Source organism: Sorghum bicolor, chromosome 3, assembly GCF_000003195.3.
Source record: "Sorghum bicolor cultivar BTx623 chromosome 3, Sorghum_bicolor_NCBIv3, whole genome shotgun sequence".
NCBI lineage: Eukaryota > Viridiplantae > Streptophyta > Magnoliopsida > Poales > Poaceae > Sorghum > Sorghum bicolor.
Window position 1 is genome coordinate 61,647,009 of NC_012872.2, and position 17,574 is coordinate 61,664,582.

General features: G+C 42.5%; 1 protein-coding gene and 1 non-coding gene across 2 annotated transcripts; both read left to right on the top strand.

Moving 5' to 3' along the window:
- On the top strand, window positions 5,396–5,468 carry TRNAF-GAA. The gene has a single exon. It is a non-coding gene; the product is annotated as a tRNA-Phe (tRNA).
- LOC8069814 (ABC transporter G family member 38) lies at window positions 8,443–17,520 on the top strand. Its single transcript, XM_002456227.2, has 21 exons — window positions 8,443–9,303; window positions 9,427–9,586; window positions 9,706–9,782; window positions 9,865–9,912; window positions 10,447–10,537; window positions 10,650–10,951; window positions 11,453–11,734; window positions 11,871–12,187; window positions 12,286–12,446; window positions 12,746–12,855; window positions 12,933–13,083; window positions 13,236–13,376; window positions 13,485–13,648; window positions 14,350–14,682; window positions 14,932–15,222; window positions 15,305–15,388; window positions 15,575–15,708; window positions 16,080–16,307; window positions 16,410–16,581; window positions 16,749–17,003; window positions 17,101–17,520. Exons 1-21 carry the CDS (start codon window positions 8,629–8,631, stop codon window positions 17,368–17,370), a joined length of 4,446 nt encoding a protein of 1,481 aa, XP_002456272.1. The 5' UTR covers window positions 8,443–8,628; the 3' UTR covers window positions 17,371–17,520.

Sequence of the window (17,574 nt, forward strand, 5' to 3'; positions counted from 1 at the left end):
TTTAGATCAGGGTGAACTTGAATGCATGGTGTAAATCAAGATTTGAAAAAATTATTAATAATATACCATTTCTTAAAATATATGGAACAATAAAGGGTATATTTCTTATGTAATATCAGATTTCTTGTTGGAATAATTATCTTGCTTTGTACATAGCTGCGTGAGTGGGGGCATGCATATATGCTTTGAGATAACATATCCTTTTCACAATGTCTTTCAAAAAAATAATTTCATTTCTTTCTAAATTTAAAATTAAAATGTTTTTCATGTAGTGTATGTTGATTTATTTGTACTATATGATCAATAGATTCGGTTGGTAACTTGTATTTCAAAATGTGTCCTTAATTTCTCTCGTAGGCTTTTGAAATACAATCCACGAGCTAAGGGTCTGTTTAGTTGCACTGCTCCATCCAGCCTACATGAGTGGAGCTGTATAAAACTGTTTGAGCGGTGCATTTGGTTAACTGCATGCGCAGCAGGCACTTGCACAAATATATGCAATTGCATGGGACTTCAATCTCACAAGCTAGGGCCTTGTTTAGTTCCAAAAAATTTTGAAAAATCGACACTGTAGCACTTTCGTTTGTATTTGACAAAAATTGTCCAATCATGGACTAACTAGGCTCAAAAGATTCGTCTCGTCAATTCCGACCAAACTGTGCAATTAGTTTTTATTTTCGTCTATATTTAATACTTCATGCATACGTCTAAAGATTCGATATGACGGAGAATCTGAAAAATTTTACAAAATTTTTTGGGAACTAAACAAGGCCTGTTGTGTCCGCTCATGCAGATAACCAAATAGTATCTTAGTTTTTTTTATCCGCTCATACAAACCTCACAAAACACTTCTTTTTTGAAATACGACTTTACTCAGTCTGCATTCCCTGAGGTTCTAGTTATGCTCCATTTCCTTTTTGAGGGAACAGGAGGGGTTTGAGGCCCCTACTGAATATATTAAAAGATCGGGAAGAAAATACAAAGTAAAACTGAGTACATAACAGAGTACAAAACGGACAGAGAGAGCAAGCTGAAGCACAACAGAGGAGAAAGGCTTACAACAGGCTGCACAAGGGAAACCTAGGGAACTAGGAAGGAGTGGAAAAAAATAAACCTAATAACTACCAGCAACCTTAAGTAGTCGTGAAACCAGAAATCCATTCTTGTAAACTTGGCAAGTGGCTTCTCTTGGCGCGCAGGAGCAGAGCGTCCATTTCGACGAAGAACAAGTCTTTGCAACCCTGAATCGTGGCAACTATCTGCCTGAAAATTAGATTATTTCTAGTCATCCAAACAGCCCAACTTAGAAGGGATTATGATTTCCATGAAGAAGGGGTGATTCAGCTGGCTTCTGAGGCGCTCTAAATTGGAGAAGGGATCTGCATTGGGGTCAACAGTCAAGTTAATAGTCCTCCAACAATCTTGATCTTGTTAGCATAGAAACGACTGTGGAGGATTCTCGCCACGGCCACAAACACTCTTCAATTCTTACCTTTCGTAACAGGCCATTAGAAGAATGAGAAAACACATGGCCTTCTTTAGCACCTCTCTTTCCATGGCCAAAGAGAGCACTGTTGTGGTATGTGTGACTAGGTTCTAGGATGAATTTACAAGCAAAACGTCCACTACATATGCCCTTGGAGAACCTACATGTAGCAAGAAGATGGTGAGTCGTTTCAAGCTCCTTGGGACACAGCTGGTATAAACTATGCCATCCTCTTGCCGCATGGCGATGGAGTCCAGAATCTATTTGTATTATGAACAAGACGATCGAAGAGCTTGCATCTTGCATTGTGGAGGCGGTGCCCAAGCCTTCTAAAATAGGGTTTTGGAATTAACCTTACTGGAGCCACTGAATATGCTCTATAAACTAATGCGGTGGTGAATTCATCATGTGGCGTCCATTTATATATATATGCAATTTGGTCCTGCAGTCTACGTTGAGGCGCACCTCTTGCAAGGAAATATGCACAATGATACTAGCTCCAGAACCAATTGGATGGAAAGGCTTATGTTTGTCTTGCTCTTTTTATCCTGTAGTATAGGATATTAATTCTAGACATTTTAGTATAGATTACGAGAGGATATAGAAGTTGTATGTGTCCTCACTTATATGGTATTTGGTTCGAGGAACCCACTCAATCCCAGATGAGATGGTGCATCATGAGTTTATTCCTTAAATGAGTCCATTCCTCTAATTATTAGTTTATGAGGAATGATCGAGGTGATGATGCATCAATCTACTTCATTCTACCAAAAAAAGAAATAATTAGATGATGGACCACCTCATTTCACAAACCAAACACACACTTAATTTTCTAATCATAGCTATCATTAGTGTGATTAATAGATATTGGTTGATAAATGACAAGTATCGATATAATACATACCAAATTTGTGAGACTTAATACAAAACAGATCCACATCCCCTAAAATCTTTTTATATTTAGACATAACTTTTGAATGCTAGAATAATATACTAGAGTAGTATATTACAGGACGGAGGGAGGGAGAGTAGAATTGTTATTTGCAGCATTGATAAATAAAATAATCACACCAGGAGATGGGTCGCGAGCGCTGTTCGGGCATGCAGGGAGACTCAAATATTTGCGCCTACCGTGTCCGGTGATTTTTTATTTTACTCGAAAACATTTTTAGGTTTTGGCTGAACCTGAATGCTGCATGCCGTATTATCAAATCATGAAAAAGAAACAGTACAATGATGTTGTTCAAAGTATGAGGGGTCAGAAAAAAAGGGTGTAGATCGTGTGTAGATATCAGCTTTCTTGTCGGAACGAAGTATGTATATATGTAATCGTGTTCGTTGGTGCTTGGGTGGGCACGTATGCTTTGAGATAACCTATATCTCCTATAGCTTTGATCAGACCTTTCGTCATCTCACCTCTTCTCTTCCAAAAACCCGACCACATTATTTCTCACTCAAAAAACATGATTTCCGTGTATGTATATGTTGGTTTCTACATGTAGGTCTTTGCTGTGATTGGTATGGTTGTAAAGCCATGCATGTATGAGATTCCTCCTGCCTTTTCCTTTTGCTTGGAAGTCATCTGACGAAGCAAAAGCAGTGTCCATGTGTGCGTGCCTGTCCAATTCGTACGAACCTATCTGCAGAGACTACATGCAGCGGTCTTTTGCTCCGGATCGGAGGAAACGAACGAAGTGCGAGATGGGATTTGTGAACAATATACTAATGATGCATGCATGAATCAAGTTCTTTTTATGCAGTGCTGCGAAGGCTACCGGAAGCAGCAGTCCAGACATCCACATCCAAAAACTAAGCCTATGTAACTCTGTTGTTGCATGCGCTGTAGTGATGTGCTGAGTGCTGTGTCTATGCATGTATGTGTATGATTACAATATGCCAACCACTAGGATCCAATTAGTAGGAGAGCAAATCCATGCATGTTTAGTCACTGAAGGCTGAAGTATATATATCGATATCCAATCCAAATTAAGTGTTCGTGCTTTATGAATTACGACACAACAAAGTGACATGGCACTTGGCCAACTTGATTTCCGTAAACAAATCGGTGCAGAAACAAGGACGGGCTGTTCGTTTGGCCCACAAGTCATGACAGAAAATGAGAGAAAAATATTGTTGCACTTCAACACATGTATACTGAGATAAACATTTGCGCATCCAAATTAGACCTTAGAGATAATATACAAACAAAAGTTAAGGTTGTCGTCTAAATTAAAGGGATCCAAATGTATCTTGTTACCTGGACTGATCCTATATGCAGTATGTGCTAGCATATACCAGCAACTTTTTTTTGTAAAAAGTATTGGATTAGTATTCCGCTTTGATTCTGTCTTGAGATGCCGACCAGAGATCACGCGTCTCACTACCACCATACGAGCCTGCGAGGTGAACTTACGGCAACAAGAGTGTAGATCTAATTACGGGCCACTCGACTTGACCAACACGATATGATCAGTTTAAAAAATTCTAACCCGACCCACTCATGCATTTTGGGTTCAGGTTATGATTTTCGACTCATAACCGGACTCAAAGTAGAAAACTCGAGAACTACCCACACCTGACTCGACCCACCTGAAAAAAAAAACTGATTCAACCCGCTATTGTGTATGGTTAGATTCGGGTCATGATTTTTAAGCTATTATACTAAACCTAAAGTAGAAAAACCAGAGAACTAGTCCGATTCGACGCACAACTAGCGCGTTGAATCTGGCTAGGCCAAAGATTTTGATTTAGCTCGATCCGACTTACGTTTGATCATGTCTACATTCGGGCCTATTTGGCATGGCTCTTCTCCAGCTCCGGCTGTGGCTCCTTCAGAGAAGTTCTGCCAAATATTTTTGTAGAAAAGCCGCTTTTTAGTAAAAAAAGCAGTTGGAGCTGTTTTGACGAAGCCATAATTTGTGGCTTCACTAAAACGGCTCCAGCTCCTCTAGAGTAGCCTCTTGTGAGGAGTCCTGCCAAACAAGTCCTTAGTGTTTATTTTTCATAATATATAAGGTGCTGGTCTTGCTAGTTGGCACGTCACAAGCTGTTTGCATTGGCTAAATAAGCTCCCAGGTATAAATAAACTTCATAATTAGCCATGTGTATAAACTTCATTTTTTTCAAGGCCACGCCGTTGCGCATTTTTCATTAAGCAGGAGAAAGATGTGTATAAACTTCATAATTGGCAAAATAGCTTACATGCGATGATGGGAGCGGTTGAAGCCACACATACCTTAGTGTTTGATCGTCCCAACCTGAGCCCATACGAGCTAGATCGTGAGCACAGGAGTCACAAGACCTCAAAAGCATTGACTGAAATAACGTTCAGAGACTTATCAACTCTTATTAATTTGGACCCCCTGAACAACACTTATCCAAACAGGCTAGTCAAATGAATTAGATTTCGCTAGGATGAATGAGTCTGGTGGACGCGTACTGTACTGTATGACGCTGCCATGACTTCTAGCAATTCTCACCTTTGCGGCTTGCTCCATTGAAATGCAGCTCTCCCACACTGTAGAGGCATGGAGCTGTTCTTATTACAGTACCCGGCTCCTAACATATCATCGATAATATATCGTGGCGTCTCATCTTGCCAGATTGGTTTGGCTGATAAACCATAGTAAAAAGTATATTGTCTGATTTGTTGTAAAAGAAAAACACCGTGAATGACTGATAGATTCGGCTCAAACAAACAAGCTGATTATATGCCACTTGATCGAGTTCACACCAAATCTGCAAATGTCGTGCCTGTGGGCTGTGGCTGGGCTGAAAATGGGAAGAGTTTTCCTTTATTCCAGTGCATTTGCAACATTACACTTGGGCCAAGGCCTCACTCAGAGGCCATATGTGCTTTTCTTGTGTTGGATTATTTTTATTTAACTACAGGATCTTTTTGCTATCAGAGCGGGGATAGCTCAGTTGGGAGAGCGTCAGACTGAAGATCTGAAGGTCACGTGTTCGATCCACGTTCACCGCATTTTGTTTTAGTATTTTCAGTTTTGCTATTTGGAAATGCAAAATGTTTTCTATTGCTCAACAATTTCTGATTCTTCTTTTAATTTTTCTATTTGCAAATGCAACGGCAGGACACACCGGCATTCAGGTCAGTTTTGCTATTTGGAAATGCAAAAAGTTTTCTGTTGCTGAACAACTTCATATTCTTCTTTTAGTTTTACACAATTTCATATTCTTCTTTTAATTTTGTTATTTGGAAATGCAACGGCAGCACACACGAGCATTCAGGTGAGGTCGAGCTAGGCACGTTCGCATCACCAGCGCACCTGTGAAAATGCTTCCTTCCTAGGCAAGGGCATGGTGGGGCAGCTAGGCGAGAGCACGCTCAGGCAAGGATGGATCTATGAAAAAGGTTCAGTGGGCTAAAGTCGTCATCTTCAATCTCTAGCCTCTCATCCTTCAAGTAGGATGGCAAAAATTCTTGAAGAGGCTCTAGGAGGACGCTCAGGCGCGACCTTGTTCGTTTGGCTAATAAGCCATGACAGAAAGTATCATTGGCTGATTTATTATGAGAGAAAAACACTACTGAATGACTGGTAGATTCCGTTGATAAGCTCAAACGAACAAGACGAGGCCGGCGTCCACTAAGCCATATATGAAAATCTGAACCTAAATGTTAACCTTAATAAATGTATAGAAAACACTAGACCACCTAGGCCTTGTTTAGATCCAAAAAGTTTTTAGATTTTGATACTGTAGCATTTTCGTTTTTATTTGACAAACATTATCTAATTATGGAGTAACTAGGCTTAAAATATTCGTCTCGTGATTTACAGGTAAACTGTGCAATTACTTCTTGTTTTCATCTATATTTAATGCTCCATGCATATGCCACAAGATTCGAAGTGACGGGGAATTTTGAAAAGTTTTTGGTTTTTGGGTGAACTAAACAAGGCCTTATATATTCATCTAAATATGCTACACAATAGCTAGCAAGGGCAATTGGCCAAAATTTATTCTAATGCATTGAGAAGACGAAAATCGTCTTTATTCTAATGCTAGGAAGGGATGGAATGTTGAACTAAAAAAATTAAGATTTGATGTCATAAGAAAGTCCTAGCTTTTACCAGTTTGGCATCCTCAACGATACTTGGCCTAGACCTGTTAATGGGCCACCTAACCCAATCAGACCCGACCTGACTCGCCAGTGTGGTCTAGGCCATAATTTGTGAGTTGTGATTGTGACCCGTGATCCAATCCGATTCGGGAAAAAAAACAACCTAAAATAAGAAAACCTGATAAATAGCCAAACTCAATAATCCGATCTATCGGTGTATCAAGTCGGGTTCCGACCAAATATTTTAATAAGAGGGTGTTTGGGACAGTTCCGCTCTACGTTTTTCAGTTTCGTTCCACATTTTTTAGCTAAACAGTTTTAGCTCTACGCACTAAGTTCGAGAAAAAAGGGTGGAGTTGTGAGAGCACCTAAAGAGATACTCCACAAACTCCAATCTTTTATGGAGCTGCTCCATGGTGAAGTTTGTAGAGCAGTCTTAAACACCCAATTAGTTTTCCGGTTCGGTCCAAACGACCAAACCTGGTGTTTGATCAGTTTTTTTTTTTTTTTTTGAGAAAGGTGTTTGATCAGCTTTTTCCACCAAAAGATACCACAGCTGTGATGCGAACGCGAACGACCTTTTCTCCTTTCAAAATGCTCAAGCCATCTCCCATCTGACGACTGGCGTGCGTTAATTATCGCGTCACAGCTCGCAAACACCACTCAACCTGCATCATCTGTCCTCCAATCTCCATCAGGCTAGCTAGGGCGAGGAATATCATTTCATGCTGCTCAATCCGATGCTCTTTTGTCGCTTAATCAGTTGGGCGCATAGATATATAACCAGATGATGACCCTATATCTAAACCATTGAATCCGTCGGAGAGACGAATGCTCCAATAGTATATAGGCCTGTAGCCTGGCCCTTTTTATTCCTGATACAAACGACAAGCTTGCTTGGAATATTTCGATGCGTGATGCCTCAGATGGGCCATTTGGCGGCTTTCCTGCGCTAGCTTGTTTGTTCCCATGATTCCATCGAAGAATCTCACACTGCCAGAAACCAGAATTTTTGGAGCTCTGACTTCGTAGTTCGTAGGGGATAGAGGGTTCAAGCCTCTCTCTTTAAAAAGGAAAAACTAAATTTTCTTTATTTAGCATTATTAGCATGGCATTAATTATTATTACTCTAACCATCCATGGGAAATACAACATCTCGCCTAGGCATCTCTTAGGCCCGACGACCACCTGCTTAATTAGTACCTGATGCTTTCTGAAACACGACTAGGAGCTACCTAAAATAAAAACGGCTCAGAGTTCTGAATGCGTATTAGTTTGCAATTTAGGAAGTCCAGTCCAAGTCGATAGACAAGAGGCGTTGACGTACATTCCAATGCTTAATTTGGGAACTGCTCTTTCGCAGTGTGTCATGCATGATACGAAAACATATATACCAACATGCTTTGTCGACGTGGATGCATACATAGAGATTTTTGATCGTCGAATGCTATGCACTGAATGTGTCTACGACGTTGACCGGATCACCTTGGCAAATTGGTGTCGATCACAGTCCTGCGCGCCTCCTGCTTTCGGCCTATACGACGACAGAGCTTTCTTCCTTACTAGATCGAGCGCGCCATGGCAGAGCCTTGGGACGTCAGTCCCCTGCGCCTAGCCGGTACACACACTTCCAGCGCCCGGGACGACGTTGATGGATCGGAGTATAGTGATACTTTGTGTTTCGGCACCAACCGACGCCAGCACTTAGCTGAGCTGAGTCTCCTAAAGCTGGCAAAGTAGCCCATCAACATCGGAGCTTACAATGCAATGCCTTCCGATCCGATCCGGCCGCTCAAACCGGCCGCCGGCATTTCTTGTAAGCACGCGACGCGAGCCTTGTCCCATCGTCACACGCTCGCGTACGTATAAATGCATCGCACCATATATATAATATCCCCAACACACACCTCAGTGGCCGCGGCTCGCTGGAACGAACCAGCAGCAAGTAGACACTAGCCCACTCGCCGCGCGCGCGCCAGCTGATCAACTCGAGCAGCCTGCAAACCGAAGCGCGCGCCGCGCGCATGTGCATGCACGGTTCGTAGCTACCAGTACCAACACAAGCATGGAGATGCTGAGCCGAGGCCTGCACGGCATGGCGAGCCCCGACGCGACGCCCTACTTCTCGGGCGCGTCGTCGCGGCGCCGCAGCGGGGCCGACGAGGTGGACGACGAGGAGGCGCTGCAGTGGGCGGCGATGGAGCGGCTGCCGTCCTTCGAGCGCCTGCGCACGGGGCTCATGCGGGCGGCGGCGGACGCCTCCTCCTCCGACGTCAGCGGCGGCGGCCCCGGCGTCCGGATGAGGCGGCGGCGGCACGCGCACGAGGAGGTGGACGTGCGCGCGATGGGGCTGGCGCAGCGCCAGGCGTTCGTGGACCGCGTGTTCCGCGTCGCCGAGGAGGACAACGAGCGGTTCCTCAAGAAGCTCCGCGCGCGGATCGACCGCGCGGGCATCCAGATCCCCACGGTGGAGGTGAGGTTCCGGGACCTCAACGTGGAGGCGGAGTGCCACGTCGGCACCCGCGCGCTGCCCACGCTGGCCAACGTCTCGCTGGACGTGGCCGAGGGCCTGCTGAGACGCGTCGGGGTCAAGCTCGGCAAGCGGAGGACGCTCCACATCCTCAAGGGCGTCTCCGGCGTCGTCAGGCCGTCCAGGATGACGCTCCTGCTTGGCCCGCCGTCTTCCGGCAAGACGACGCTCCTGCTCGCCCTGGCCGGCAAACTGGACCCAACTCTTGAGGTGGGCAAGTTTTTGTACGTACATGTTGGCAACACAGATTGGTCGATCTCGACGAATCCATATCCATCGTCGTTCGGCTGTGGGCTTATATTACGTCCTGATGAGTGATGATGGCGCGTGCAGGCGAGCGGGGAGGTGACCTACAACGGGTACGGGCTGGACGAGTTCGTGCCGCAGAAGACGGCGGCGTACATCAGCCAGAACGACGTCCACGACGGCGAGATGACCGTCAAGGAGGTCCTCGACTTCTCCTCGAGGTGCCAGGGTGTGGGCCAGAGATACGGTGAGCGATCCAGCTTGTCTCTTGCTTTCTACCGATCTGATAATACTAACTACTACTATAGAGTATCAGAGAAATGTTTAACACTAAAGTTACAAAAAAAAACTTGTTGCCGCACGCAGAGCTGCTCAAGGAGCTGGCGAAGAAGGAGAGGCAGCAGGGGATATATCCCGACCCGGAAGTCGACCTCTTCATGAAGGTGTGCACGTCTTTACTTACGTACTCCATCTACATGACTTGCACACACCGTTCTTTATTCCTTTTACAATGATGATTTGTAGGCGACTTCAGTTCATGGAGCCACTCTGCAGACAGACTACATTCTCAGGGTAAAGCCCCCAAACCAAGCCTGTGTATAGCTTCATTTCTTTCTTTCTTTCTTTCTTTCTTTCTTTTTCGTGTGGTCGTCAGACAGAAAAATTGTTCCCTAGTTAGCGAGGAACCAAATAACCAATTGTTTTGAAAAAAAGAGAAGTATTTTATTTGGCTACAAAAACAATTTCAAAGGAAATTGGAAAAGGAAAAATAAAAATATAAAGGGGAACCAAGCCCGAATGCTTTCTTGGGCCCTCATACTTGGGCCTTGCCGCAAGAGCCCTTTGTGGCTTTGTCCGTCCCGAAAAGCCCCCCGTTTCGCCAAGCCCCTTCTTCCACGGCAACAGCCTCGACACCTCCTTGTCTTGCTCGTCGAGCGTCGACTGGGCGAGTAGGCTAGGAAGAGCAGGCGAGGTGTTCGCTTGCTTGCCACACCGACAACACGGGGGGCTCGCATCGCATTCCTGGCTACTCGAGCGAAAATTGGACCAATTCGGCGATGTCCGTGGTTGTGATGCTGATGCGATTGCCGCCGCTGGTGCGTGCAGATCCTCGGGCTGGACATGTGCGCGGACATCCTCGTCGGCAACGAGCTAATGCGCGGCATCTCCGGCGGCCAGAAGAAGCGCCTCACCACAGGTACCCCGCGCGCCCTCTCCTTCATCCGCCTCAAATCCGTCCGTCCGCGCGTCTGCGTCTGCTCGCGTTGCCTCCGTTCCGTTGCTACAACCGCGCGCGTGTTTGGTTTCAGGGGAGATGCTGGTCGGCCCGACCAAGGTGTTGTTCATGGACGAGATCTCCACGGGACTCGACAGCTCCACCACCTTCCAGATTATCAAGTGTATCCAGCAGATCGTGCACATGGGCGAGGCCACCGTCCTGGCCTCGCTGCTCCAGCCCACGCCCGAGGTATTCGAGCTCTTCGACGACGTCATGCTGCTGTCCGAGGGGCAGATCGTCTACCAGGGGCCCCGCGAGTACGTGCTTGAGTTCTTCGAGAGGTGTGGCTTCCGGTGCCCGCAGAGGAAAGGTGTCCCTGATTTCCTTCAGGAGGTTCGTTACTTCGTGGCAGAAAACTTCCTAGTACATGTTTTTCCAACATTATTTCGCAACAGATGACATGCTAATGTAATGAAGTCAACAGAACTGTATAAATCAACATCTAGAGAGCTTCTTTGAAAATGAGCTATGCCTCATGTGTTGTTTACTAATAGCCAGTAGGTTTGGCACATTTAGCCTACTTTTTACAGTTACCAGAAAGACCAACTTCTTATAGTTTGTAAAATGTAAAGCTTCTTCATACATCTAGTTTCCTTCTTGGTGAACCAACGTCTGTTAAAAAACTATGTTGTTTCAGAAAGTGTGTAGTTAAACTTCTATAATATGAAGATGGACCACCATGTCACTAATAGGAAAGAAATATTGGATTCGTCACGTGAGATTGTACCATTAGGTTTATCAGGAAAACTTAATGATTTTTTTCATTCTTTCAACTGGCACATTCAAGTACAGAATAAATAGCATGTAGTTCTGATGGCTATTGCTTTTGATCAGGTTACATCAAAGAAAGATCAGGAACAGTACTGGATACAGAATGAAAAACCATATCACTATGTATCAGTACCTGAATTTGTTGCAAAGTTCAAGAAATTTCATATGGGGAAGAGCCTCAGAAAACAACTTTCGGTTCCTTTCCACAAGAGAAAAATACACAAATCTGCTTTGGTCTTCTCTGAAAAGTCTGTCTCTGCTTTGGAGCTTCTCAAGGCCTCATGGTCCAAGGAATGGCTTCTCATGAAGAGGAATTCATTTGTGTACGTCTTTAAAACAGTTCAGGTACATAAAAGGCCAGTCCCTATTCTAAATTGTCTCCCTTTGATGTGAGCTTAACATCTTTGTCTTCCTATGGTAGAGTACGTAACAACTAACAAGGATATAGTTCTTTGTCTGATCATATTCCTTTCTTTTGAAGGGAACTTTTGTTGCAATAGTAGCCTCAACGGTGTTCTTGCGAACACAAATGCATACAAGTACTGAGGAAGACGGGCAAATCTATATAGGAGCACTTCTTTATGCCATGATAGTTAACATGTTCAATGGTTTTGCTGAGTCATCTATCATTTTGGCAAGACTCCCTGTAGTCTACAAACATAGGGATTTTTTGTTCTATAGACCATGGGCTCTTGTACTTCCGAATGTTCTATTGAGAGTTCCTGCCTCCATATTCGAGTCAATAATTTGGGTAGCTATAACTTACTACACCATTGGCTTTGCCCCTGAAGCTAGCAGGTGCGTCATTGTTATAACTTTCTCAAGTAAAATTGTATATACATTGAAATTTTACATTTCCTCCATGAACAAATCAGCAACTATTCATCTTTCCACAGGTTCTTCAAACATTTAGCTCTCGTCTTCTTTATCCAGCAGATGGCTGCAGGACTCTTCAGACTTGTCTCGGGCTTATGCAGAACAGTTATCATAACTAACTCAGCAGGGTCACTTGCAGTCCTTTTCATGTTTACACTAGGAGGATTTATCCTACCAAAAGGTAATCATCCATGATCCCCATTCTCCTTTACTATGTAGTTGGACATAGTTTGGGTGCTTCCCTCAGTTTCATGGTAGTATGATTTGATAAGTATTGTTATTCCCGGATATAAAGGGTTTGAAACTCACAGTAAACAATGGAAACTGAGAGATCTCAAAATTAGCAAATCATTTGTTGTTTTATGAAAGAGTTCACACAAAGAAACATGATTTGTTGATTAATAATCTTTTTATACGGACACTTCTATGTTGAATCTTACTGTGGAAGTGACATCACATAACTGTTGTTCATTGTTATAGATGCAATTTCAAAATGGTTGATATGGGGCTATTATTGTTCACCTATTACTTATGCATACACTGCTATGGCCTCTAATGAAATGCACTCTCCAAGGTGGATGGACAAATTTGTAAGTTAACTCATGATCATTCTATTGTTGTGTTCTCATACAAAGTTGTTTTTGACTTACTTCTTTTGAATCAGTAGGCACCTGATGGTAGGAGATTGGGAGTGGCAGTTTTAGAAAATTCAAACATTCCCACCAACAAGGAATGGTACTGGATTGCTATGGGTGCACTTTTAGGTTTCACTGTTCTATTCAATGTGTTATTCACACTGTCACTTATGTACCTAAATCGTAAGTATCTACTCTACACATTATGCAGTCTGCTCCTTTATTTTCTTAATCCATATTGTTTGTCTATGCTAAACTAATGCTTTCATTCAGTCAAAACTTGGTCCTTTGATATTGGTATCTTACTAGACTGATTATTCTGCTCCTTGTATTAGCTGTTGGAAAACCACAGGCAATTCTGCCTGAAGAAACTGATACAAGTCTAGAGGACACTGAGGAAGGAAAGATGTTAGATATAACCAAGAGAACAAAAATCCCAACACCAGAACCGTTATCCTCAAATTCTATGATCACATGTAAGATTGTTTCCATCTGTTTCACTTTCATTCTTCCTTTATGTTTGAAAAAAGGGTAGGCTACTTTACCTTTAATTCACATTCTACTAATGTTTTAAATTGTTTTAGTGGATAAGGTACTTGAACAGTTACGTGGTCAGTCCCCAAATACTTCTGATAGGTCACACATGAATGCTTCTACCAGAATTCATCCAAGAAGAGGGATGATTCTTCCGTTCGAACCCCTCTCCATGTCCTTCAGCGAGATAAATTACTATGTTGACATGCCTGCAGTATGTTGCCTGTCCATATATTGCTTTTTTCCACCACTGCATTTCCATGTCATTTACCATTATTATATCAATGATCATTAGCCTTCCATTATAATTATCTACTCTCTCCAATTGCAAATGGAACTTGTTTTAGGATGTGTTGGTCAAGCTTTTAAATTTTAACCATCACTATATATTTAAACGGTTTGTAGATTGAGAATATTTGAAATAATTAATTTCAATATTGAAAAGATGCTCACAACATATAACTATTATTTTGGAATAACATAACTTCGTATACTCTCCTGCGTGTTCAAGAGAAGGAAAAAAAATAACTTCATATAAATCACATATCCATTAGTCGAGTGTCATATTGGAAACCAAGTCAATGTCCTGAATGACTTGCATCTGCAATAATAAGGACCTGTGAGGTAATTTAAGTAGACCACAATATACTGGAAAACTAATCGGAGTATAAATTTATTCATTATGTTACTTTTGAATAATGTCATTTTTGTGTTGGTGGCTTTTAAGTTTTATCAGCTAATGCATGAATCAGCATTAGGTTTGTCAAGATTTCAGATTGGGACTATTGAGTTAATAGATTTCTAGAAAAGCTCTTGATTATGCTGATGCATATCTTGCAAATATAGCATATTATTTTATGAGTTATTTGGGCATTGTGATGGTTATATCTTATTTGCAATTTGTTAATATGCCAGGAGATGAAAAGTCAAGGAGTAACAGCAGATAAGCTTCAGCTGTTGTCAGGGATATCTGGGGCTTTTCGACCTGGTGTCCTCACTGCTCTTATGGGTGTGAGCGGGTCTGGAAAGACTACTCTCATGGATGTTTTATCTGGAAGGAAGACTGGTGGATATATTGAAGGAGAAATTTATATATCTGGTTACCCTAAGAACCAAGAAACATTCGCAAGAATATCAGGTTACTGTGAACAAAACGACATCCACTCTCCACAGATCACTATAAGGGAGTCCCTGCTCTTTTCTGCCTTCCTGCGTCTTCCTAAGGAAGTCACCAACCAAGAAAAGAAGGTGCTTTCTTGTTCCACTCACAGTATCAACTAACAACTGATGTCTGTAGATAGTGAGGCGTGATAACTCCCTGCAGTGTTTGCTGGGGTACACGTGTAGTTATTTTGAGGTGAATTAAGTCCACTAAAGTTGGTTTACATCTTCTTAGAGATACTGAGGCGTGATAACTCCCTGCAATGTTTGCTGGGGTACACGTGTAGTTATTTTGAGGTGAATTAAGTCCATTAAAGTTGGTTTACATCTGTTTAGATATTCGTGGATGAAGTTATGGAATTGGTTGAGCTTGACGGCCTCAAGGATGCTATTGTTGGTCTTCCTGGTGTGAACGGGCTTTCAACAGAACAACGAAAGCGATTAACGGTCGCTGTAGAGCTTGTGGCAAACCCCTCAATCATCTTTATGGATGAACCAACTTCAGGTCTTGATGCAAGGGCTGCTGCAGTTGTTATGAGAACTGTTCGGAACACCGTCAATACTGGAAGAACTGTTGTCTGCACTATCCATCAACCAAGTATTGACATTTTTGAAGCTTTTGATGAGGTAATGCATTTGCATCTTTCGGCAATGTTATTGTCATATACACGTATAGCAGTGCTTCAATCTTTGTGTTATCATCCTGCAGCTGCTTTTAATGAAAAGAGGAGGGCAGATCATATACTCTGGGCCACTGGGTAGGGACTCACATAAAGTTGTTGAATACTTTGAGGTATGTGATATTTAAGCTACTTCCAATTATCACATAGCTTTTAGCTTTCTGTTTTCTTGTGTTACCTTCAACAGATTCTGCAGTAATAAGGATACATTTGATCCTTCTCTATTTGAAATCCTTTCTTCTAAAATCTATATATCATGGTGTATTCTTTTAAATATGTTTATCCTTTTATCAAACCAGGAAGTTCCTGGAATCCCAAAGATCAAAGAGGGGTGCAACCCTGCTACATGGATGTTGGATGTAACCTCAGCTTCTACAGAGGTTCAGTTGAAGATTGATTTTGCAGAACATTACAAGTCATCAACTATGTATGAGTAAGTGCAGCAGGACCCTTTTTCCTTGGTGACAATGTATTTAGGCCTGCTTTTAAATTTTGAAAAAAAAAAAGAATACATAAGAGAAACCGAATATCATTGATTTTATAAGGACCAGGACTTGAACCCATGGCTTCAAACCACCACAACCTTGTCTGCTGCCCCTGCTGCTTTGCGAAGGAGCAAGCATCCACCATAGTGCTAGCAGTACTGCACCACCAACATGTGATCTGTACAGATTTATGTTGATACACCACCCGCCTTGAAATATACTACAATTCATGCTTGAATAAACCTACCTCTTCATTCTTTTTAAAGTAACCAGATCTTTTGGGTAATGTCTACTTTGTTGTATGACTGGCTATTTTCAGGCGGAACAAAGCATTAGTCAAAGAGCTGAGTAAGCCGCCTCCTGGTTCCAGTGACCTCTACTTCCCCACTCAATACTCACAGAGCACCTTTGATCAGTTCAAATTCTGCCTCTGGAAGCAACGGTTGACTTACTGGAGAAGCCCTGATTACAACCTTGTCAGAATGGTCTTTGCATTATTTACTGCCTTAATGTTGGGGATTATATTTTGGAGGGTTGGCAGTAAGATGTATGTTCTTACCATGCTAAGTTGTTAACTATTTCTTTGCAGTCATTTATTTTATTGTGGATATATATTGCAGGATCCTTAACTATTTGTTATTTGGTGCAGGGAGAGTTCAGCAGATCTTTTGATCATCGTCGGATCAATGTATTTTGCTGTCGCATTTGTTGGCTTTAACAATTGTATAACTGCTCAACCTGTTATTGCTGTGGAAAGGACGGTCTTTTACAGGGAGCGCGCAGCTGGAATGTACTCAGCTATACCCTATGCTTTCTCACAGGTCAGTATGAACTAGCAATTCAACTGAACTGAAAAAAATACATTGCAAGGTTATGCCAAGTATGATGTACATATTTAATATGTGGCATAAGGCAGAAACAAAATAATTTGAATTAATGTTCTGTCTGATGACATTTGAGACATTAATCAGTTATTTTCTCTGTTCAGGTGGTGGTTGAGATACCATATGTGTTCGTCGAGTCTGTCATATATACTCTTATTGTGTACTCAATGATGTCTTTCCAGTGGACACCAGCAAAATTCTTCTGGTTCTTCTACACTTCATTCCTCAGTTTCCTCTATTTCACTTACTATGGTATGATGGGTGTCGCCATAACGCCGAACCCTCAGGTTGCTTCCATATTTGCCGCTGCCTTCTACGGTCTCTTTAATCTCTTCTCAGGGTTCATTGTTCCAAGATCGGTGAGTCACTGTCCTGCTTCTCTAAAGTAACTTCAGCGACTTCAAAGCACTATGCACTACAATCTCTGTGGATTAACTCAAATCATGTGTTGTTCAGAGAATCCCGGTGTGGTGGATTTGGTACTATTGGATTTGTCCAGTGGCATGGACAGTCTATGGACTGCTTGTGTCGCAATATGGTGACGTGGAGGATTTTATCAAGGTGCCTGGGAAACCCGATCAACAAGTCAAGACTTTCATCAAGGACTACTTTGGCTTTGACCTGGAGTTCATGGGTGTAGTGGCAGCAGTGTTGGCTGCCTTTACTACCCTCTTTGCTTTTATATATGTTTACTGCATAAAGAGATTTAATTTCCAACAGAGATAAAAGTACAGGCCTCAGTTTCATTGTCCATTGAGGGTGTATGTTCGATAAAATAAAAGAATATCTAAGGTTTCATTAGAGGGGTACTTGTTAGTCCAGCTATGTATTTTGTGGCTGATGTAGGGAACTTAATGAAGGAAGATTTTTTTCTAATCTAGTTAAATGCTAGAAGCCTAGAAGTGTGAACCGTGATCATGGGTACCTACT